Source organism: Sorghum bicolor, chromosome 9, assembly GCF_000003195.3.
Source record: "Sorghum bicolor cultivar BTx623 chromosome 9, Sorghum_bicolor_NCBIv3, whole genome shotgun sequence".
Classification (NCBI taxonomy): Eukaryota; Viridiplantae; Streptophyta; class Magnoliopsida; order Poales; family Poaceae; genus Sorghum; species Sorghum bicolor.
The window spans coordinates 58801669-58826765 of record NC_012878.2 but is presented as its reverse complement, the minus strand read 5'-3'; the positions used below and the strand labels follow the sequence as shown (position 1 = coordinate 58826765).

General features: G+C 43.5%; 3 protein-coding genes across 3 annotated transcripts; 1 reads left to right on the top strand and 2 right to left on the bottom strand.

Annotated features, from left to right (window-relative positions):
• On the bottom strand, positions 1851–3908 carry LOC8066556 (leucine-rich repeat receptor-like protein kinase PXL1). Its single transcript, XM_002440325.2, has one exon. It carries the CDS (start codon positions 3624–3626, stop codon positions 2280–2282), a length of 1347 nt encoding a protein of 448 aa, XP_002440370.1. The 5' UTR covers positions 3627–3908; the 3' UTR covers positions 1851–2279.
• Positions 9903–12302, bottom strand: LOC8065315 (pentatricopeptide repeat-containing protein At2g15690). Its single transcript, XM_002440324.2, has one exon. The coding sequence runs from the start codon at positions 12182–12184 to the stop codon at positions 10256–10258; it is 1929 nt and encodes a 642-aa protein (XP_002440369.1). The 5' UTR covers positions 12185–12302; the 3' UTR covers positions 9903–10255.
• Positions 16730–25081, top strand: LOC8066555 (pre-mRNA-splicing factor ATP-dependent RNA helicase DEAH10). The gene is made up of 12 exons (XM_002441572.2): positions 16730–16954; positions 17090–17229; positions 17324–17404; positions 17899–18115; positions 18725–19109; positions 19336–19539; positions 21508–21668; positions 21941–22126; positions 22497–22728; positions 23458–23660; positions 24410–24544; positions 24706–25081. The coding sequence occupies exons 2-12, from the start codon at positions 17100–17102 to the stop codon at positions 24887–24889; spliced, it is 2118 nt and encodes a 705-aa protein (XP_002441617.2). The 5' UTR covers positions 16730–16954; positions 17090–17099; the 3' UTR covers positions 24890–25081.

Here is a 25097-nt window from a genome sequence, read left to right as displayed (position 1 = left end):
AATGCATATATGTACCCTCGTTCTAGGTTGTGCTTCGAGATGAAGCAAATACCTCAACTCCTCACGTGTGTTGAAGTAAAAAATAGTTATGTTAATTTTATATTAGTTCATCTCAATGCATATACGGCCCTGTTTAATTTGAAATGTTAAACTTTAACTTCTATCACATCAAATATTTGAATACATGTATGAAGTATCAAATATAGATTATTTACGAAACTAAAAACATAGAGATTAATTTACGAACGAATTTTTTAAGCCTAATTAGTCCATAATAGACACTAATTGCAAAATAGAATAAAAGAGCTATAGTACCTGTTAAACTTTAACACCTCCAACCAAACACCCCTAAATGCAACTAAATAAGACCTCAAGATCTTTGCGTCAATCATCGTTCAAATTTCATCAAGTTATTTCTATCTTTTTATAACAACTTTGATTGATGAAAGTGCTATCTAAATCATCATTTTCCCAATGCGAGGAATTCACCTGCTTATCATTATTGTTGTAAAGAATAGATAGTTCTATTCGTAATTAACGAGATGCACATTAATGACCTGATATATATAAATTATTACAAGAATGCATGGAAGATGATCAGCGTGCACCATTTTCAGCACATTGAAAGTAGATTAAGCGCCCGTTGGTTGGGATCCATATCTTATCTTATCTTATATCTTATATTCTTGTAAAACAAAATCTCACTAATTATTTTTCTCAACATGTAAGTTATTCGACTAGACAATGCACTGCCACATACAATGAACATCCACTAAGTAAAACCTCACTAGCTATTCATCTCAACATGCAAATTGTCCAACTAGGCAATTCACTATCACATACAATTAAAATACATTTTACACATACAACTGTAATGTTCATATCAATAAGACACATAAGAATTTTATTGTCCACGTCATCCTATTAGGCAATTCACTAATCTGTAACCCCACAGCAACGCGTGGGGTTGTCTACTAGTCAATATAAAGAGAAATATGATTACAGCCATGTAGTTATATTCTGAAGTAGCGCATATGTAAATTCCCCCCAAAAAATAAAGGGTCCTTCGTGCTGCCTTAATTTATGGAGCAACCTTGAATTTAATTAAGGAGGGACGCTAAACAAAAATAAAGGGTCGTTCGTGCTGCCTTAAAATTTGACGGTTGTAGTTGTCAATGACCTAGTGATCTGACAAGTAACGCATGTAAACTGCGTAGTTCAGACTGAACATGATCGAAGATCTGAACAAATTAACCTTCATCGTACCTGATAACAGGCAGGCATCCATCAAACTGAACATGCTATAACTGAATTGATAAACCTGAACATGCAACATTCGGAAGCGTAGAATTCAGAAATAGATCCTACAGGTGCCATGGGAAAGGAAGAGGGAGCTTGGCTGTCTGTCAAGTGTCAGCGTACGGAGTATATGTATTCAAACATATATTAGTGCACATGTATGTATTCAAACTTATATATATTCATTCATTCATTCGTTCATTCATTCATTCATATGAGTATATATCTCTGTTGGTGCCAACCCATCTGACATTCTTTTTTTTATTTCAAAATCCAAACTTAAAATTTAAATGTACTATATGCACTTAGGCCGTGTTTAGTTGGTGAGGAGAAAAATTTCGTGACACTGTAACATTTTCGTTTGTTTGTGGTAATTATTGTCCAATCATGGACTAACTAGGCTCAAAAGATTCGTCTCGTACATTTCGACCAAACTGTGCAATTAGTTTTTATTTTCGTCTACATTTAATACTCCATGCATGTGTCTAAAGATTCGATGTGACAGGGAATCTTGAAAAATTTTGGGTGGAAGTAAACAAGGCCTTACCATAAATTTATAAGTATGAACAATACTATAATATAAATGGTTAAAAATGTAATTTGAAAGACACTGTCAAGGATGGAGGGAGTAGCACTAGTAGCACACAAGAAGCGTTCCCCTGTGACCGTTGGCGCGGGCGCGGGACGACAAATCCGTCCGCGTTGAAACTTGAAACAAACCCAAACCCAAAATTAATCCCAATCACACGACGGACGACCTACAGTTACTACAGGTTACTCCTTTCCTTCCAGCGAAAACAAGCGGACAAAGGAGCGACGCGACGCGAGAGCCAGCCTGGTGCTGGTGTGAGTGTCCGTCCCCAGGACAAGACGAGGACGCCAACCACCGCCGCCCGTGGACGTGGACGTGCCGGGGTGCCGTGCCGCGAGCGTGCGCGCCCCACCTGTCCTGTCACATCTCAGGCTCAGGCCTCAGCTCGTCAGCCGTCGCCGCCTCCTCCGTTGCTGGTGGTGCTCCGGCACTGCTCGGCGGGCCTGGCCTCGAGTGGGCCACCGATGGTGGGACATCCGTCGGCTGCCGACGCCGACGGCAGGTCCATGCAGTTGTAGGAGAGGCAGAGCGCGGCGGAGTCCGGCAGCGGCGCTTCGGGCGGCACGGGGAACCCCGTCAGGAAGTTGTGCTGCGCGTACAGCGTGGTCATCCGCCCCGCCAGCACGCTGCGCGCCACCGCCGCCGGCACCTCCCCGGACAGCCGGTTGTTGTTCACGTACAGGCTCCCCGCCGCCGCCAGCGCCTCCGGGACCTCGCCCGAGATGCCGTTGTGGCTCACGTCCACCACCGCCCACTCCAATGACGGCGGCGCCGGCACGGACAGCGCGCCCGTGAAGTTGTTCCGCGACAGGAGCAGCGACGACAGGCTCGGGAGACCGAACACCGACGACGGGATGGGGCCCGAGAAGTTGTTCATGGACAGGTCCAAGAACGCCAGGTCGGCGGGTAGGGGTGGCGGTGGACTGGCAGAAGCAGAACCGCCGTCACCACCGCCGCCAAAGGCGCCGTCGAGGGTGCCCTGCATTGCGTTGCCAGCGACGGAGAAGTACCGTAACGTGGCCGGCAACGGCGGTAATCCCCCCGCGAGCGCGTTCCTCGCGAGGTCGACGTGGAAGAGCCCGGAGCTCGCGAACCCGTCGGGAATCTCCCCGGAGATCCCGCCGTTGTTGGCGAGGATGAGCACCTTGAGGCTAGGCGAGTCGGGAAGGAGCAGTCCGGCGGGGACGGCGCCGTCGAGGCGGTTCCCGCCGAGGTCGAGCGTGTGGAGGTCCGGTAGCCCCGCGAGGGAGGCCGGCACGGCGCCCGTCAGCTGGTTGCCCGCCAGCGAGAGGAGGCGGAGGCGGCGGAGACCCGCGCCGAGGCCCGACGGGATGGGACCCGTCACGCGGCCTGGGTATAGGACGAGGTCCGTGAGCGCGGCGAGCGTGGAGAGGGAGTCCGGGAGTGTGCCGGTTAGACCCGGGGAGTCGGCGAGCCCCGTGCCCAGGGTGAGCACGGACACGCGGAGGACGGTACTGGAGGAGGAGGAGGAGGAGGTGTCGTCGGCGTCGTCGGGCGCGCAGACGACGCCGGCGTACGCGCAGGGGCTCCGGGTGTCGTCCCAGGAGTCGAAGAAGCGGGAGCCCGGGAGGTCGCGCAGGCTGGCCCGGAGGTCACGCAGCGCCGCCGCGTCGCGCTCGTGCAGCGTGGCCGGCTGCTGCGCCGGTGCCCGGGAGGCGAGCATGAGCATTCCCAGGAGGAGGAAGAACAAGGGGGGTGGCAGAGGCAGCGCCATGTGCGTGGCCTCGGCGGACGCGGAAGGAAGAGGACAAGCGAAGCGGGTTGTCTCTTGGGAGATGGAGCGAGCAACGGAAGGCTAGTGGAGGAGGAGTGGAGTGGAGCCAGGCGAGGCGAGCGACCAAGGCGAGCTCCGTAGCTAGCCAGCCAGCCAGCCAGCCAGAAGTGTGTGATGAGCAGAGCGGCAGCGAGTGGAGTGATCGATGACACTGCAGAGCGTAGACAGGGAGTGAGAGGACAAATCAATTCAACCTGAGTCCATTTTAAATGGCAACGATCGATCGGGATGGAATGGAATAGGTGGGGCCGGGCCTCCCGTCCGGCTCGTCTTCTCTGCCGCAGCTTTACCTCGCGGTCGGTGGGTGCACCGTGGTCGGGGTCGGATAAAAGCGTCACTCCGCTGTGCCTGTGCCGGCCGACGACTCGTGCTCATACTCATACTCATGGGATCGGGGAGTTGCAAGGGCACGGTTGGCCGGTGCAGTGCAGTGCAGGTAGGCAACGACGACAGCCCCGTATGCCCGTGTGGTACGGCAGCATGAGCGTGTCGTCCCTCCCGCGGTCCATGCCATTGCCTCCCCTCCCCTCCCCTCCGTAGAGATGGAGTGCCTGCCTGCGTACTGCTCTCTGCTCTCTTGCGTGCTTCGCTCTCCTTCACGACACCACCATCATGGTTTCACACGTGACGTGCCGCGCCGCCTGCTCCTGCGTTTCATTGCGGCACACACATAGGATGGATGGATTTGCGTATTTCACAAGTAGTAGTATGTGTGTGTACCTCCCGCGGCTTAAGTGGCCTGCTGTAACCCGTGACCGTCACCACTTGATCTCTACTGTACGACCAGCCATGCATGTTCGCGCGCTGCCACACACCGTACAACTTTTTTATATTCATCATTCGTTCGTTAACGGCTACGCTGCTTTAGCAACACCTCCTCCCCATTATTGAGGACGGGCCGGACTACGTACTGCTCCTAATCACTATCAAACGTAAGTATGCATTGCCGTCATGTTCCTTCACTTCAACTTCAACTTATCAGTCGTCATTGTACATTGTTACCTCATTGTTCCGACCAGAATAGGAGAGGAAACACATAATACAGTCCTGCGTTAAAAACTCTTTGATGCCTGTTTTATCATTTATGGATGAATTATCACGGATGCGACTGTTCTGGATCCTGGATAATAATAATCCGGAATGTTTTGATCCCCAATCCCCGGGATTCTATATAGATCCCGCCGGTGGCTGGATTATTTATTTTATTTTATTTTATTTTATTTTATTTTAAAAAATGAGGCTCAGGCAACTCATTAACCACCAAGGGGGCTTGGATTCTACAAAATCTAGGAGGGACTCAATCCAAACACAAGATCGATCTGAGTTCTCCTAGTTCAGAAACCAACATACGTTAGGAACAAGTTCACGTGCACACCCGTCCATTAACAAGACCGTCGTGGCACCTGGTTACTTTACCTGAATGGAGGACATCGACGCGAGCAAAAATTCACTGACATAGTAAGAAAATTTTGTTTCTCTGATAAGAACACCACTTAAACGCATACTGCAATTTTGTTTCTTACTACAGTGGTAGCCAGTAGCCATCATAACTTAACAACGCTACAGAGCCTTGTTGTATGTTTGTATGATTACTTATAGATTGTCGGTTGTGTCTAGTACTGTGCAAACATACAAGCCCAACGCTGAGCTGTGGGCAATAATGCCAATTTAAGCATTTCTGCTAACGCCCTGACAAGTCCAGTCCACTCCAAACTCTGATCTAATACGACCACCAATGGCAAAGCCCACCCGTGTGGCGCCTGCACGCACCACATTTGGCGATGCAAAACCAAACACCTACCACTACCACTCAAAACACAAACATGCTCATTCATTCGTACATACCCCATGCATTCCAATGGAACAGCAATCATGATATTCAGGGACTCTTCATGTTACCAGGCTAACTGCATGCAAATTAAAATTGAAATAAAAAAGATGAGGGGGGGTCAACACACTTATCGTGAACTGTGGCCAACAGCCCCTTTTCAATTCCGGATGTTCTCCGGCGGCCACCTCCGCAGCAGGCAGTTCCACTTCATCCGATCCGACAGCGCTCTATCATCTCCTGTTACGCCACTGCACTGCACGTCCTTGACATCGTTAGATCCACAACGCCCACCACCAACACCGCCGCTTCATCATGTGGTTCTACCCTGTCTTCAGAATAGATACACAGGCTGTCCCTTTTCTAGGATCATCAGTGTCTCGTATGCGCCCCATCATTCTGCATCAGTGACAGCGGACCAGGTAACTTTGTTAAAATAAACTATGACCCGGCTTTCCTCCGAACTTGATTAAACTCTGCAAAAGTGGGTCTGCCAATACTACCTTCTGTCAGAAGCAAACCAGCTGTCAAATACACTATCTGATAGCCTGATAGTAGCAGTGTTCAAAACAACAGGATGCGATCAGCATTCTTAAAAGAGAGAAGAAATACACACTGCATATCGATTTGCCAAAAGGATAGTGCATGTAATCATGTTCTTCAACGAAACATGAAGACTCAAAAGGCTTACTTGAGATAAACAAGCATCAGAGGTCCTCAGGTCCAGGTAAACACCACTTGGTGATATGAATATTTGGGGATTAAACATTAACTGTGTAATAAACAAAAACATAACAGCAAGATAATTCGCTGAAAAGTATGAGATGTTGTGCATCCTAATAAGTAATAACTACCACAGTAGCTCACAACAAAATTAACTTAGTAAATTACGGAGAGCCTAGCAAGCAAGAAAAGTGGTAGGGAAGTTAGTGATTACTAAAACAGTAAAGTGGTGTGGGAATCAAAATAACATCAATGTTGTGATGACACATGACACATTTCAGCTTGGATGGCCTAACAAAACAGCAACACTATGACAAAACGAACAACTCACTGCAGTAATGAGTAATGGCATTCACCAATATAGGCACCGCTGCAAACATATGTTATATTTGCAACAAACACAGTATGATGAAAAACAATCAAGAGTTGAATACCAGTATCTGCTTTCAGGTATTGCACGGCCTGAGACGTCCTAAATGTTTCCATAGAAACTGAAAGAAGTGTTTCCTCCTAAAATTGTTAGCACCATCACAGGTGAAAAAAAAGAACCCATCCTCCTTTGCAGAACTGTTTTCAACTCTTGAAAGGAACTGAATAGGAGTAAGAGATATTGAGATAATATAAATTAGCTGCTTCCAGTTAAACACAACTTTGACAAAGCTAACAATAAAAATAACCTAAGAGGACTAATAAAACAAGTACCCTAATCTTTAACTAAGCTAACAATAAAAAAGAGCATAAGCGTGCTCATTAAACAAGTTAAGTAGCCCTAATAAATGAATGTTGTACCCCTTCTGACCACTGGTTACACAAACTTGAACCATTTCAAGATACGAGACATCTTCACCAGCAACAAACTTAGCTAATGAGTGATAAACCTTCTAGATTGTTAGCTTCAACGTTCATGGTTTCACTAATTTATCATAGAACAGACAGTAGATGCAGTGGTTTTACTGAAATACTAATAATAAAAAAACTAAAATAGTTGTACTGAAACTTGGTTGAAGACTTAAAAGGATGGTGCATATAATGGTAATCATGTTCTTCAATGAAACCTGAACAGTCAGAAGGCTTTAAGCACCACTTGGTGATATGCATCTTTGGGGATTAAGCATTAACTGTGTGATAAACAAAAACATAGCAGCAAGATAATTCGCTGGAGGTGAGAGGCCACTCAGTCGTATACTTGTATGTACCAAAAAAATACGACATGTTGTGCATCCTAATAAGTAATACCTAATGTAAAGATGACAGTTGTTACGAGTTCCCAGTACCACAGTAGCTCACAACAAAACTAACTCAGTAAATTACAGAGAGCCTAGCAATCAAGAAAAGCGGTGGGGAAATTAGTGATCACTAAAACAGTAAAGTGATATGTGAATCAAATTAACATCAGTCAACAGTGACTATCACCTCCACCACTCCATATGTATCATGGAGTAAATCAATGTTGTGATGTCACATGATACATTTTAGGTTGGATGGCCTAACAAAAAAGCAACATTATGAGAAAACAAACATCTAGACTGCAGTAATGACATTCACCAATATAGGACCAGATGGCCTAACAAATAAGCAACACTGCAACAGTATGAGAAAACAAACATCTTGACTGCAGTAATGACATTCACCAATATGGGACTGTTGTGTACATGTGTCATATTTGCAGCAAACACAATATTATGTGAAAAACAATCAAGAGTTGGATACCGGTATCTGCTTTCAGGTACTTCAGGGGCTGAGATGTCATAAAATTGTTTCCATAGAAACTGAAAGAAGTGTTTCCTCCTGAAGTTCTTAGTGCTATCACACGTGCGAAAAAAAATATTATACTCTGCAGAATTGTTTTCAACTCAAATTTTCACAGGAACTGAAAAGGAGTAGAGACTTCCAGTTCAACACAACTTTTACAAAGTCACAAAGCTAACGTTAAAAACAACCTAAGAATGCCTCATAAAAGAAGTAGCCCTAATCTTTAACTAAGCTAACAATAAAAAAGAGCATAAGAGTGCTCATAAAACAAGTTAAGTAGCCCTAATACAAGAATGTTGTGCCACTTCAACATACTGACCAATGGTTTCACCAACTTGAACCATTTATTTAAACATAAGAGACATCTTCACTAGTGACAGGCTTAACTAATGAGTGGTAAACCTTCTAGATTGTCAGCTTCAACTTTCATGGTTTCATGAAATTATCTTAGAACAAACACTAGATGCATATGCATTGGTTTTACTGAAAAAAAAACTAAAATAGTTGTACTGAAAATTGATTGTCTTGGTTGGCCGTCTATGGGAACTGTTCTGCTAATGAAGCTGACATGATATTCCTGTGGTCAAGTAGGCAAGCAATGGTGGCCAATAAAAATGCTAGTCTACTGAAACAATGGCATATGCTGATTCGTCTGGTTCCAGGATACATTTCACAGTCAGACAAAAGAATGTGTTTTGCATAAATGTATAGGACTGATTTTTACTAGTTCATCAATCTAAAGAGATCAATCTAAATTCTAAAGAGATATATAATTAAGCCTCTTACAGTTACAGCCATATAGTTATGTTCTAGTTTCTGAATCAGCACATGAATTTCCACAAAAACCATATTTCAACGCAGAGAAGGATTGTAGGGATCAAGTAATGCACCAAGAAGTGGAGCAACCTTTAACAAGGGAGACAAAAATAGAGTACTGCCTGAAAAATTGATGGTTGCAGTTGTCCCACTGCCCCTAGGAATTGTTCAGCTGATGCAGCGGCCAGAGGACTAGATGCTCTGGTCAAGTGGCCAAGCAATGGAGAGCACAAAATGCTAGTCCACTGGACATCATATGCTGATCTCGATGTAGATTTCACACAACCAATAAAAGAATATGTGCTTTATGCAAATTTACAAGACTAGTCTTACTAGTTCAAATATTCAAAAGAGAGAGAATCGAACCTCTTACAACCAACTGGTTATGTTTTAAACTAGCACATTATTTCCTACAAAACCATAACATAGATGCAGAGGACTGTAGGGATCAAGTAGTGCATCAAGAAGTGATTATATTGCGCAGATAGAAGTCCTAACAGGAGTAACAGCTAAGGACCTTATGCATACATACAGAAGCTTCCAAGCATTTAAGGATGACAAAATACTAACACCATCATCAGATATCTTAATATTTCTTATGCATTGATCCATTGAAAGCTTGTCTTTCAACATATATCCATACAGAATGGCAGCACGGTATAAAGGTCAACATATATTTATGCCACGATTGCTTGAAGGGCTGATCAACAGCTAGACAAATAGCAGCATCTTTTATTCTTATTATGCCAACAAATCTGAACACTTTCAGATGCAAGAACAAGACTAACTGAGCAATGATAACATTAAGTTCATGAAGTCTAACTTGCCAGCTTCAAGTTGTTACTGCTTCATAAACATGTCTGACTACACCTGTAGTGGGGGAAGGAAAAGAAACGGTTAAGGGTGAAACCCTGAAAACTGATGCCCTCGGTTGCCCCCACTATCTCTAGAAATTGTTCAGCTGAAGCAACATACTAGTCTACTAGATGCTCTGGTTAAGTGTGTAAGCAATTGCAACAGCAGCAAAAATGCTAATTAAATTGACCAGTAGCATATCCCGACATAGACTGTACATGATCAAACAAGAAAATAAAATATGTTCACGAATATATAAGATTCATTTTAGTTCATTCATCCAAATTAAAGCAAGGAAGAATCAGCTCTTACAACCATATAGTTATATATTCCAAACTAGCACATGTTTCCCATGAGAAACATGATACTGATACAGAGGAGAGTAGAATTGATTAGTGCATCAAGAAGTTATAATCTTGCATGATACAAGTGCTTTCAGCTAAGGATCTTAAGCATATTTAAGGATGAGAACCACTAACACCACCATTGGATACCTTCATATTGCTTATTATCAATTGAAACCACAGCTGCCAGCATATATATCCATATAAAGGATGGCAGCAATACTGATGAGATGAACGACTTTAATCCATTATCACCAATAATCTCCACAGGAGCATTTTCCATCCTTGAAATGGTGGAACCTCTTATTGTCCCTCACAATGAGCTCTCTCCCAACGATCCTTGACATGATCTTGATGGCATTGTGGCAGTCCCCACATATCCTCAGGTTTTTAATGATGCGAAGTGGAGTCCTTGCTGGGGTGCTAATCAGACCATAAGCGATTGCCAGCCTCTCACTGTGGTACAGCAATGCCTGTTCCTTGGCCTCCTGATCAATGTCATGGAGCACATATCTTGTGTCTGGGACGTACCTCTGTTCATTGACCACCTTCTTTTCAATCTTTGGTGGCAGCCTGTACTCTACTAGCTTGTTCCTCCCATCAAGCATGTTAATTCCCAGGCGCCTCTTTGGAGGTGGGGTTGGGAGCTTCTTGGGGTTTGCCTTGGATGGATCAAGCGACACCAACAACTCCTCTGCTCGGTCCTCAAGATCAATGTCTCCATTCATCTGGGCCAGGTTCAAGAGTGACTCCCACACCATGGCATTGGGCTCGAAAGGCAGCTTCTCAATGAACTCCAGAGCCTCATTGAGATGCCCTGACTTCCCCAAGACCTCAATGATCCCAACATAGTGCTCCACACCAGGCTCAATGCCATGGTCCCTGGACATGGCATCAAAGTAAAGGAGTGCCTCCTCGATGGCCTCCGAGTTGGCACAAGCATTGAGCACAAGCAGGTAGGTCTGACTTGTGGGTGCCATACACTCCTTCATCAGCTCGAACAGCCGCAGGGCCTCGTCCCCAAGCCCATTGACCGAGTAGCCGTCGATCATGATGTGCCACGAGTCCATGTCACGGTCAGGCATATTGTCGAACGTCCTGCGGGCATGGGGCATGGCTGCACACTTGGCATACATCTCGAGCAGCTTGTTGTTCACCCGGAGGTCGCTGCGGAAGGGCGAGCGGAGGAAGAAGTCGTGCACCTTCCTGAGCTCCTCCAGCAGCTTAGGGTTGGAGCAGGCTGCCGCGAGCTCGTAGAACGCGGGCGGGTCAGCGTGGGCACCCTTGGCCAGAAGCTCCACGGCGTCCTTCACCCGCCCCTCCCGGCACAGTCCCATCAGCTCCCCGGGACCTGCCACAGGTTCAGGAGGCGGCGGTGGAGGTGGTGCCTGCTGGTGCGGGGGTGGAGGCCCGTGGCCGCGTGGAGGCGGCACATGCTGTCCCGGTGGCGGAGGTCCGTGGCCGTGTGGTGGCGGAGGCGGTGGCACATGCTGTCCCGGTGGCGGAGGTCCGTGGCCGTGTGGTGGTGGCGGCGGCGGCACATGCTGTCCCGGTGGCGGAGGTCCGTGGTGGCGTGGCGGCGGAGGCGGCATGTGCTGTCCTGGTGGTGGAGGCCCGTGGCCGTGTGGCGGCGGCATATGCTGGCCCGGTAGTGGAGGCCCGTGGCCGTGCGGCGGTGGAGGCGGCACGTGCTGGCCCGGTGGTGGAGGCCCGTGACCATGTGGCGGCGGAGGCGGAGGCGGCGGCATATGCTGTCCCGGTGGTGGAGGCCCGTATCCGCGTGGCGGCGGGGGCGGCATATGCTGTCCTGGTGGTGGAGGTCCGTAGCCGCGTGGTGGCGGAGGCGGCACATGCTGGTGCTGCGGCGGTGGAGGCCCATAGCCGCGGGGCGGCGGAGGCGGATGTCCCTGCGAGGACCACTGTGGAGGGGGCCCCGGGGGAGGCGGGTTCCTCGGCGGCACCCAGTGCTCCTGCTGGTGGTGGTGGGGAGGGTGGTGGACGTGGTTGGGGGCGGCGGCGGGGGCGGCGGCCTGGGAAGGGAAAGGGCGGTAGGCGTAGGACGATCCCGATTGGGAAGAAGAGAGGGGGCGGGCGAGGAGGTGGAGGAGCGAGCGGGACCTCGCGGAGGAGACGGCGACGGAGCGGAGCGGGCGCAGGTGGATGGCGGCGGTGGCGGCCATGGGGGACGAATTGGCGAGGGCTTCTTCTCGCCTGGGTCTGGGTGCGATGGGTGGGGGTGGGGTTTAAGCGGAAGGCGAGATGGGACTGGACTGGCTCTCGCTGGGTGGGGCGGTGAGAGGCGACGTGACGAGACGAGACGACACGGTGCAAGATATTTCCACGATGGATCGCAAATGGCGGAATGGTGCTACTTCATATGGGCCCTAATCCAAGTGGTCTTTTTACTTGGCCGGCCCACCAGTAAAAGAATCAGGCCCATGCCTTCGCCGTGCGGCATTGGCGGCCGGATTGGAGTTTCGGTTAGGCCTTGTTTAGTTCCGAAAAATTTTACAAAATCGACACTGTAGCACTTTCGTTTGTATTTGACAAATATTGTCCAATCATGGACTAATAGGCTCAAAAGATTCGTTTCGTCGATTTCGACCAAACTGTGCAATTAGTTTTTATTTTCGTTTATATTTAATACTTCATGCATGCGTTTAAAGATTCGATGTGACGAGGAATGTGAAAAATTTTGCAAAATTTTGTGGGAACTAAACAAGGCCTAAGGGCAAACCTGCTCTCATTTCTGCCAGCGTCAGCACTTGCACTAGAAGCCAGTGATTCCTTCCGTCCGCTTTAAAAAATTTACAGAAATTTCACATAAACGAACAGCATCAACTCCCCCACACTCATCACATGAGGAAAAAGCCGATCATCTTTTCTACTCGCCGTCGCCGATGAGTCCTAACCAAGAACCAGAGAATAAAGTTTCTGTACAAGCTGCTGGACAAACAGAACACGAATAGGATCCACGACAAGTCTCAATCTTCCAGGGAATCGATCCAATCTACGCTGGCTTCCACCAAGGAAAGGTAATACCTACAGTACAAAATGCAATCTCCATGTCCTTCCTATCTCTACCAACCCACCATCCAAATTGCCCAAGTACCAACCATGCCCGGTACCATCCAAAGCCCCGCCGGTGTGAAAAACCGCCAGTGTCAACCTTTCAAACGGCCCGCTGATGCATGGGTAAGAGACAACCCGGCAAACTGAACTGAAACCCAGTTCTTGGACCATGGTGATCTGTTGTGCTCTTTCGCTGGGAGTTAGGGCTAGAACCTCGATGACGGCCCTGACTCTCTTTGATCACTGCTTATCTCAAACTCGCTTGAGCTTGCCCTGGACTCGCTAGCTGTCTGCGTTGTTGCTGTGGCCCCTCCGGCTCCGGCGGTCCTTCAGAGAGGATCACATTCTTCACAGCACAAGATTTAGAACTGCTGCACAAGGAATTACAGAGTAGTTGTATCAACGGAACAAAGCTTAGGATGTACAAACCTGACCCATAGTGGGCATCTGGGTCCACACACCTCAGTGCCACTAGAAGTGCGCGCTTAATTCAGAGGCCTTGTTTAGTTCGCAAAAATTTTCAAGATTCCCCGTCACATCGAATCTTTAGTCGCATGTATGGAGCTTTAAATATAGACGAAAATAAAAACTAATTTCACAGTTTACTTGTAATTTGTGAGATGAATCTTTTGAGTCTAGTTACTCTATGATTGAACAATGTTTGTCAAATAAAAACGAAAGTGCTACAGTAGCCAAAAACTCAAATTTTTGCCAACTAAACAAGGCCTCAGAGCACGAGTCGCTAGTTTCAACTCTACCTCCTCCGCTCTTCTAGTGCCCTGACAACCATCATTTTCAGCCACTTCACCAGATGAACCTGCACATCCACCATGTTATAGGGCTTGTGAGTTGTGACTGATCAACATTCAGACCTGACACAGCTTCAAGCATAGATTTAAATCAAAGTACTATTGCCGTAAGCCCAGGATATGCATACACCTAAAGCATATATATTTGTCCCTCCTACCAAGCAGATGCTGTTTTGCTTTGAAACAAACGGCAACTAGTATTGGACTTCTTGCTTCTGCATCTGCATATATGCATGCAACAATAGTAGATGCCCACCTCATTAGCAGTCCGACCTAGAGATGGCAACGGATACGTACCCGATGGGTAGTGGCCACCCGTACCTGCACCCGCAAAGTCTAAATTTTACCCGTTGGGTTACCTGTACCGCACACAGGTAATTTCTACCCAACGGTAACCCGCACCAGCTAGTATACCCGAGAATTACATATAAATATTATATATTTACACAAAGAAAAACATATTAAGCCTCCAACAAATTACAAACTAATATTCATATGACAACATCAAATTCATATACATATATATTAGGAGAGTTTAATTGTATTTAGACCAAATTCATGTGCTATATAGGCTAAAATGACAAGGATGGCTAGTTATTTTGACGGGTATTTTTTACCCGCGGGTAGACGGGTATGGTAGTAAACACCCACATCTGTACCCGCCATACCCGATGGGTATATAATTTTGCCCAATAACATACCCACGAATAGAAAAATTATTTCATATCCGCCTCTTTATCGGGTAAAACCCGTCGGGTACTCGGGTTTCGGGTACCCGCTGCCATCTTGAATCCGACCATAGTCAACTGGAACCCTCCCAGTCACTGCTTTCAGTAGTAGCACCCCAAAACTGTAGACATCGCTCTTCTCATTTAACAGACCTGTATTGGCATACTCAGGAGCCACATACCTGAAACAGTAGCAAAATAAAAAAAGATGAATGGTTGTTTGCATACAAAGCTGTACAGAGCTAATTCTTCTTAAAAACAAAATGGAAAACAAAGCTCTCAATATGTAAACTCCCTACTACATGTGAATACCACAAGTTCCACTTATTGGAGAAAAGTCATACTCAGGAATGTTCCCATAACTCGAGTTGTGATATGGCTCTTCCCAGCACCCGAGAGCTTGGCCAGTCCAAAATAAAAAAAGCTTGCCATTGAATTCTTCATCGATTAAGATAATGCTCACGGTGTACAACTTTTGGTTCTATGGCTTCATGTAAATAAGCAAGCCTGTAAATTGTTTAGCCTTAGAAAATACATTACATAAATAAACGTATGCATATATAAAAGATGCAAAATGGTGAATGGTTCATTTCTTACACCTTAGCGCCGCTGCTAGAGGTCGCCTCCGCCCTCATTTTCTACGCTGTTGAGCTCGCCTCCCGCGAGGAGCACATCGGTGGTGACCCGCATCGCCGGAGATCTCACCAACGGTGAGATTCAGCTGGTCAGCGCTGCCCCTGCTCCAATGAGACTGACACATGGGGTCGGGTTGACCCCGGGGCCCAGCTGTCAGCCCCTGCGGATGCACAGACCTGGGTGCACGTAGCCTTTAGGGTTTCCTTGAAAAAGAAAATGATTTTTTTTCAAAAATTAGTTAAAATCTTGTAAAAATCATAACTCGAGCTACACTTGTCCAAATTTGGTGAAACAAATTTTATTGTGCTTTTCTTGAGTAGATCTACATGTTAAAAATATAAAGTGCCATTTTTGCTATACTTTTATACAGATGTTTATTTAATTTATTAAATGCTTGATATACTGTAAAATGCATATCGAATTGTAGAGTTATCAGAAAAAATGTGGTTCTTATTTTGTTGGTCTCGTTATGTCATGTCGATGCTATGAAAAATATATCTCGTGGTATGACTGTGTAAGAAAATGACTTTATGAATTAAGTGGATTAAATGTTTGTCTCTTGTGAAATTTGTAGTAAATAAAATATGTGTCATATATGCTTAGTATTTTCTGTACACTGCTCTGGTGCTAAGAAGTAGGCAAGAAAAATCTGAGATATATTGTTTGACACTTTTCATAGTATTTTCATGTGCATTTATACCCTGTTGTTTGTCATTTGTGTATAGGTTAAAGTGCTTATAATTTTTATCCAAAATTTTTATGGCAGACTCCAATGAACATGTCTAAGAGCAACTCCAACAGATATGCTATCCATATTATCTAGGCTATTTTTATATTTTTAAAGCAAAAATCAAAGTCTAACAGTTGTGCTATCTGGTTTGCTAAAATAGCAAGTTTGCTATCCCTAAACTTTCGCTTGTCATATATAGTATGTCGTCCTCACTAGCTATCTTATACAATGTTTGTTGTGGAACTCTATGATTTGAATGAGTTTTTATTTTACAAAATGGCTAAATCTTGTATTTTAAAATATAATTTTACCTAGTCTCTTGGAGATGCTCTAAGCTACTACAATCTTCTCAGAGTTTTCTAAACACTAGAAATATGTTCCTGTTTTATATATTTATTAAGAGCAACTCCAAAAGCTTGACTATTCTTATTATGGAGACTATTTTAGAATTTGTTTAGTAAAAAGTAGACTCCAACATATATGTTATTTGGTTTTGTAAAATAGAAAATTGGTTATCCCTTGATTTTCGGTGGCTATATATAGTCAACCACTGACACTAATTTTATAAAATAGTAAGGTTGTTGTGGACTTTTTATTTTTAATTTTTTTCTATTTTATAAAATAAATAAACAATAGAATTTGACTATTAAATTTAGCAGATCTTAGAGTTGCTGTAACAACACCACTGCGACAGCAAAGGAAGCTGAGAGAGAGAGGTAAGCTGGACTAAATTGCCCTTGCCCGAACGCCCCTTGGCCCACCGCCTGGAGCCCTGGACTCGTCTCGCCCGCCGCGCCGCAACCCCGAGAGAAGAAAGACTGCGCTCGGTCGAGCACCACCTGGGACCCAGCATTCTCGCGACCATCTCCGGCACGGCGGCACGGCGTCCGCCCTCCGGTGTCCCTGCAACCATCGCTGCTGTCCTACTTCGCCACTGGTCACTTTGCCCGGCGACGAGCACCACCAGGACACTAGGTATTCCCTCCCATTGCTCCTCTCTTCCTGCCGTGCTTAACCGTGCGCCTAAACCTTAACGTAATTCATAGGTAAAAAAATCGTGAGCCCAAACCCTAACATACTATTTGTAATCCGATCTGAATCTCATTACAGGTGTATATGCATGTATATGCCTACTAACTTCGATTGCTTTGAAAAAATTATTGTGTGTACACCCATGTCCTTCACTGGGTCCGCCCCTGGATGGAGGCAGCTGATTCGGCAACAGCGGAAGTCGCTCCCCATTGCGTCAGGTTTGCCCGCAGAGCTTTTAGATGTCTGTTAGCAGTCATACTTTTGGGGGTGTTGGCTCAGGGAGCTGAAATTTGTTGTTTGTTGTTGGTTCAGTGGAGAAGAGGCTAGTTGAGGAGGTGAGGAAGAACGACACGCTGATTATTGTTGGTGAGACTGGGAGTGGCAAAACTACTCGTAAGTCTGTTTCTGCGTTCTCCCTTTTCACAGTTGTTGCTTGGATGAAGTAATTGATAGAGGCATGCCGCTTTCTGAAACTTTTGGTTGTTATTAGTGTGAATAGGCTCCGATTTAGATGTATATGTTTTGCCCTTTTGGGTGTAAATTAGTGGAAGTGGTGCTGTGGATTGCTTGTGTTTGTGGGTTTGGAAACATTTGTATTCAGTCACATTACACTATTACAGTATTAACGAAAGGGCTATTGTAGAAGTGAAATGGACTACTCCCGCTGTTATCTCATTGTAATGTCGTTCCAAGTGCTTGCTTAGGAAAGTTATTCTTAGGCTTTGTACAGACTGTTTGACAAAAATAGCATGTTGCACAATCAGTTTGTTACTTTGTCTGTGTATTCATTTTTAATTGCAGAAACATACATTACTAATATTTTTCCTATCTTTTTTTCTACTTTGATTGTTTGAAGAAGCAATGTTTTCTTTATTTTGGTCATGCAGAGCTTCCACAGTTTTTGTATGATGGTGGGTTTTGTAAGGATGGTAAAGTCATTGGCATCACTCAGCCTCGCAGAGTTGCAGCTGTTACAGTAGCAAAGCGTGTAGCGGAGGAATGCAATGACCAGCTCGGCAAAAAGGTTGGATACTCCATCAGATTTGATGATTCGACATCTAATGCAACAAGGATTAAATACATGACTGATGGTTTGCTTCTGAGGTAATGATGCGTTACTGCTTTGTTGCTTGTTTGATAACCATTTTTTTTTTGGAATGTATGTTAGTCTTTTGATCCTCTTTGATGTGGTAATTGCTTTTTGAGTGAGCAATTTGAGAACCAAAAGATTTAGGTTTCTTGTCTCAACTGTTAAACCCCACCACCCCATCCCAATAATTTAAGTTCCATGAATGGTGGGTATGTTTTTGGAAGGTGTACACATGATATGCACTGCAGCCTGCAGGTTTCCTTTTTAATATGTAGAATCCCATATATATAGCTGTTTTAGGAAGTAGGAACTCAAGAACAGAAGGATTGATACATAATTCCATTTCTCTCATAGTGTTCCTTTTATTTGTACTTTCAAGCACCTCTTATATTTTAGCGTCTTGACATGGTAGCTGTCCATACACCTGCTTTGAAATGTTTAGCACATTGTGGATTTTTTATCTGAGTTTGTTTAAACCTTCTAAAGTGATTTTTCCATTCAATTCTATCATATCATTTTACATACTAATAGCAATGGTCCGTCATGGGTAAATCTACATTTATTTCTTTTGTTTGATGCATGAAGTTCCTTTTTCTAATTGAAAGATTACTTCGAATTTTCAGGGAAGCACTTTTGGATCCACTCTTGTCTAAGTACAGTGTTATAGTTGTCGATGAGGCTCATGAAAGAACTGTTCATACCGATGTCTTGTTGGGTTTGTTGAAAAAAGTGCAACATTCCCGAGCTAATGCCAATAAAAATGGGAAGACTTTGCCTGATGTACAGGGCCATTCTCAAAATTTAACTCTTAAGGAATGCCAAGGAATAAGATGTGCTCCTCTAAAGCTGATAATTATGTCTGCTAGTTTGGATGCTAAGTGTTTTTCTGATTATTTTGGTGGTGCTAAAGCTGTACATATTCAAGGTCGGCAATATCCGGTCGACATACTATATACTTATCAGCCTGAGTCTGATTATATGGATGCCACACTAGTTACTATCTTTCAGGTGAGCATCATCCTTTGCTCCATGCAATCTGTAGTTGGCTTACAGACAAAGAAAGAAAATAAAATTCTACATAAATGGGACTTCAGAAAGAAATGAAAAAAATGCTTCAGAAAACATGATGAGTGAATATATAGAATTGTAATGATGACTAATTACTATCCAACTGTGACTCAGTGCACCCTCCATTTTCTGTATAAACTTCACTTTTAGATGTTTGATTTGATAGATCCATTTGGAGGAAGGGCCTGGAGACATTCTCGCATTTCTGACAGGCCAAGAGGAGATTGAATCACTGGAGAGACTTATTCATGAGCGTGCTCGTTTATTTCCACCAGAAAGTAGTAAGATATGGGTTACACCTATCTATTCATCTCTCCCATCAGAACAGCAAATGAATGCTTTCAAGCCAGCACCAGCTGGAACCCGCAAGGTAAACATCAATTGGGTACTGATGGGACTGAATTCGTCATGTTTCAATAGGATTCCTTCTTAAAACAATTGCATACCTCCATTTCTCTTTTTATATACTACCTCAGATTCCAAGTGTAGGTCATTTTAGCCTTCTCAATATTCTCTAAATACAAGTCATCCTAGAACTAATATACACTTTTACCCTTTGCTGCCCTCGTTTCCCCTGCTTAATAAATGTCACTCTCTCTCGCAAATGAATAAGCCATCTTCCAGTATAAATGAAGGTCGCCAAGGTTGTTTGATCCTCTTCCTTAAATCATTATTCACAAGTCTAAAATGGTCAGTATATGGAATCAGAGGGAGTATCATGGATTACTCAATCATTTTTTGTAAGGAATTGTGTACATGCTTTTAGTTTGGTTTGTTTTCCTAGTTGATCAAACCTTCTTGTTACATGGAGATTAAGGTCAATTGTTTCATCTTCCTGCAGTTAATTAGTTGTCATCTGTATATGTGAAAAATTGCGCCCCTTTATAATGAACCAGATGGTTAGTACTTAGTAATGTCCATATATTGGTAGTATGTCTCAAAATCCTTTGCAGGCTTTAAACAAAGCTCAACACGTGTTTCATATAATTCCAAAAATGTCTACAGGTTCCTTTAGTGCTAACGCGATACCGCTAAACTAGCTCTGTGGCCATTTGTTAAATGCCATTTTTTTTTCTCAAACACACAGGAGAGCTGTGTATCTTTTGTATTTAAAAGAAGAGGAAGGGGTAGGAAAACCCCGAGTACAGGATTGATCTTGCCGTTATCTAGTGAAATACAGAATTGATCTTGCTATTGTTGGTCCTCTGGGTAAACATTGTTGTAACCAAGATCAACTAAAAGGAAAACCGTATTAACTGTCATTTGATCATTTTACGTGCCTCTAATAAATGTGAAAAGAGCACACTTTATGGTCACTGTGAACCAAAGTGTTAGAATGTCAATATCCCAGCCATACTAGTCCTCTTATCTCAGCCATTATAGGCTAGACTAGAGGACACTAACATTTTAATTCTTCTCCTTACATGTACACTCACCGTTGTATAAGAACAGTCACAGAGCAATGGGCAAATCATTCTGCTCTTTTTTTTTGGAAAACGCAGGAGAGCTGCACTTCATTGTATTAGAGAAGAAAATGGTCCCCATACAGCTCACTTATCTCATATGGGACCAAATATGAGAGGTGGTTTGAGCATCAAAATAAAGACGAAAAACTTGTGCCAAAAAACAACACGACCCGACCAAGAAAACTAAATTCTACCACCAAGCTCTAAACCCTGCATCTTCTTAGCTCCGGCTAGGCACCAGAGACTATGTTCGTCTTTGAATTCCCTTATAATTGACGTTACCGAAGGTGCAGCACCCTCAAAGACACATGCATTTCTATGCTTCCGGATAATCCAAGCTTCCAAGATTATTAGGGAATTCACTCCCCTTCTATGCTCTTTCTCCACCCTTTTCATTGTCTTGCGCCACCAGTTGGCAAAGTTACCTTCATTCTGTCTAGGAACACAACCAGCTAGACCTATTCGAGCAAACAATCTGAACCAGAATTCTCTTGCCACTACACATGTTGTTAGGAGATGCTGTATTGACTCATCTTCTTGATCGCAATTTGAACCAGAATTCTGCTCATTCTAGGCTTGTGCTTTCACAAAGGCCACAATATTAGGTGCAGATGAACATTTTTACCATTGTTTAGGCTACTGTTCATGGATATTGGTGTTTGTGACTAGAATTATACTTTTAATAAAGACAGATCTGTTTTCGTGTTCTATTGTTCTTCCCATGCAGATTCAATCTTGTCCAAGATTCATTTAGTATTTTGTTTTCCTTTCATCCTTTGTAACCATTTTCAGTGTTGCACTTACTCTTGAAAGTCCCACACCAGAGTCTGTTAAGCAAGTTTGAGTTTTTTTTTCTGATTTGCCTCTGCTAGGTAGTTCTAGCTACAAATATTGCTGAGACTTCAGTAACAATACCTGGCATCAAATATGTTATAGATCCTGGGATGGTAAAAGCTCGTGCTTACAATCCTGTGACTGGAATGGAATCACTAATCATCATCCCAGTCTCTAAAGCGCAGGCTCTTCAAAGGAGGTATATGTATATCTTGCTTTTTTTTTTCATGTCTAAATGAGGTCACAAAGAGTTCATGCAGTCTATTAAGGAGTGGTTCTCAGCATGCTAGCATGGTAGTGGTAGAATGAATCTCCATATGATGACTGAGTGTTTGTATCTTATTCCTTATATCTGTTGCATATGTTTCTGCTAATAAGTCATATGGGCACTTTGTGGATATTCAACCAAATAAATCAATGCTTGTCCCTTTTTTATTGCATGCCTTTCTAACATCCTCATTCTACCCTCAGTGGTCGTGCTGGACGCGAGGGACCAGGGAAGTGCTTCCGATTGTTCCAAGAAAGTGAGTTTGATAAACTGGTGGATTCTACTGTGCCTGAGATCAAGCGGTGTAACCTCTCAAATGTTGTTCTGCAACTCAAGGCTCTTGGAATTGATGACATCATAGGTTTCGATTTTATGGAGAAACCATCAAGGTAATTTTTTCAAGTCTTCTTCTATGTAAAAGGAAATGCTCAGAATCATTTTTATTCTGTGTGCTTTTGTGCTTGAATTTTATACTGGACTATGTCTCCAGGGTGATGAGAGGATGCAATTTATCTTATTGTATTTGATGTATTTTATTGCTTGTCACATGTACCCCAGCTTTAACTTTATAGGTAAAGAAAACCCCTTACCTAGACTCCTTTACGAACCTTATGATCTGCGCTCCTGCAGTGGTAACACCTAATAGAAACAAACAAGCAGAAGTTTTTACCTAGAGGCTTCGTAGTAATTATAAGTTAAATAGCTTCTTGCTTTATATCAGTGCTGAGTTTTTGCTTATTGGTGTCCAACCTACTACAGGACTGCTATTTTGAAATCACTGGAGCAGTTAATCTTACTAGGGGCTCTGACTGATGATTATAAGCTCTCAGATCCAGTTGGTCATCAGATGGCTAGGCTGCCTTTGGATCCAATGTACTCCAAGGCATTAATAGTAGCCAGCAAATTCAAGTGCTTGGAAGAAATGCTCATTGTTGTATCTATGCTTTCAGTGGAATCAATTTTCTTCTCTGTGCGTGAGAAGTTAGAAGAGGTATCCTTTTGAATTACTGACAGTCTGTAAAGTGTATGGCACAATTAAGTTCTTATCTGATATTGTGGAGTTATTCCCTCTGGTTCACTTATTTTAGGGGGTTGTGTTTGCTTTGCAAACAGGTGTTGTTTTGTAGTTTCGGGCACACTTCTGTAAAATGCTCCTGTGTAGTGGGAGCTGGGAGATAAGTGCCAGTAGGCAAACTATATAAGAAATACTCCATTCAGAAATCTATATCATATAGCATTCTAGAATTTGAGCAATCAAACTTAACTTTGACCGCTAATACGTGAACAGCCATTTAGATTAGTCATGTGAAAAAAAATTAGTACATTGAATTTATTACAAGGCGTACATGAAAAATGATGATCTTTGTTGTTAGGCTAAAAAATACCTTTAGACCTAAATCATGATTTACCATTTGCTTAATGATAAATACCATGCTAGAAATTCTGATTCACATACCTGGGCTAACCCTAGAAGGGTAGCTGTATAGCCTGCCATACATGGGCCTCATGGGCCTAATACACACATACTCCAACATGTTTCAATCTGTTTTTGCTCACATTTCCTTTGTGCTACCCTTTCCCTGTCAGACACAAGATAAAGAAACTCATGTGTTTTGTGATGAGTAATACATCAGTGTGTTACTCGCTTCTGTGCAATAATTTAGTCCCAAGCAAGTTGGGGTAGTGCAATAATTGACCCATTTACTTTGTTGTTCTATAGGCAAGAGCTGCCAGGAAGGGTTTTGAAAGCGCCGAAGGAGACCATATCACATTGGTGAATGTCTATCGAGCAGCTGCAGAATGCTTGGAGAAGAGCAGAAATGCAAATGCCAAAGAAAAAACAATGGAGAAGGCTTTGAACAGGTGGTGCAGGGAAAACTTTATCAACTACCGCTCTCTAAGACATGCTCGCGATGTTCACAGGTTAGTTTCTAGTTTCTGCTCCATCTGTTTCACAGTACCCGTACATAAACACTATTTTAAGTGTAGGGAGTTAAAGTGTCGTAATAAGTAATTAAGCACACCTGCCAATGTTCTAATGAAGTAGGCAAAGCATTGCAAAAGAGGGGAAAAGATAAGTTGTCTTTTTTGTGTGTACATACACCCCATTTTCAATACACAACTGTATATTTTAGGTCGTGGACAGTGTTGACAGAGTTTTGATGGAAAAACTTGACCATGTGTGAGCTGCACAAAAAGACAAAATAATTATCATTTTAGTTGACAAAAAAATGATAAACTTGATCATATGTGAGCTGTACAAAAAGACAGAATACCTTTTTCCACATTAGGCATATGGTCAATTTTGCCATCAAATTTTGTGTCAACATTAATTATACATGATTTACATATATGCATTTTCTTTCCATAAATTTAAGAAATGTGCAAAGTTCTTTTTTGTTTTAAGTTTTCAGATGTGTAGGTGAGCCTATCCTCATCCTGCCTGCACATATGAAACAGTGAATTGCAAAACAAGGGGAGGGTAGTTTGTTTTTTTATGATTGGAGGGATTGAGCTATAAAAATCAGATCTGAATATCATTTATTTAAAAAATGAATGGAAGACTGTACGTTTTTTTACTTTTAGGACTGTAAAAAAATGAAAATCAGACTGTACGATTTTTTAATACCATTTATGCTTGCAATTTGACAGCAATTTTCTGTTCTTTGCAGTCAAATTCAGGGCCATGCACAACAAATGGGTCTGAACCTGTCATCATGTGGAGATGACATGGTTCTATTTCGGAGATGCCTTACGTCTGCCTTCTTCTTGAATGCAGCGATGCGACAGCCAGATGGATCATACAGGTATCATTCCATATTATATAGTTTCAAACCCAATGTCCTAAACTAATCTGGGACTTTGATATCTTACACCAGCCAAAACTTGAAGAATGCTGCATGTTAAGATTGTGATGATGACTACGATTCTCCCCATCTTATTTAATGTTTAAGCTGTTGTTTGGCAGGGCCCTTGCAACTGGCCAGAGCGTGCAGATCCACCCTTCATCCGTGCTTTTCAGGACCAAGCCCGACTGTGTCATCTTCAACGAGCTAGTTCGGACGACACAGAACTATGTCAAGAACCTGACCCGTATTGACCCCTTGTGGCTGGCTGAGCTCGCCCCTCAGTACTACGCAACAGAGGAGTAATTGTGATCACTGGACATTGGGCATAGTAATACTTTATGGTAATGATGAATTATTTATATTTATGCAATTCCTTATATTTATATTAAAGCATGGTGTCACTGTCGAGTAATCTTATCCTAACACATGCACTCTTGGGCAGTTAAATTTTGAACTTAAGTTTATATCCTAACAAATGCATACCCTTGGATGTCAGCAAAAGATTTACTCG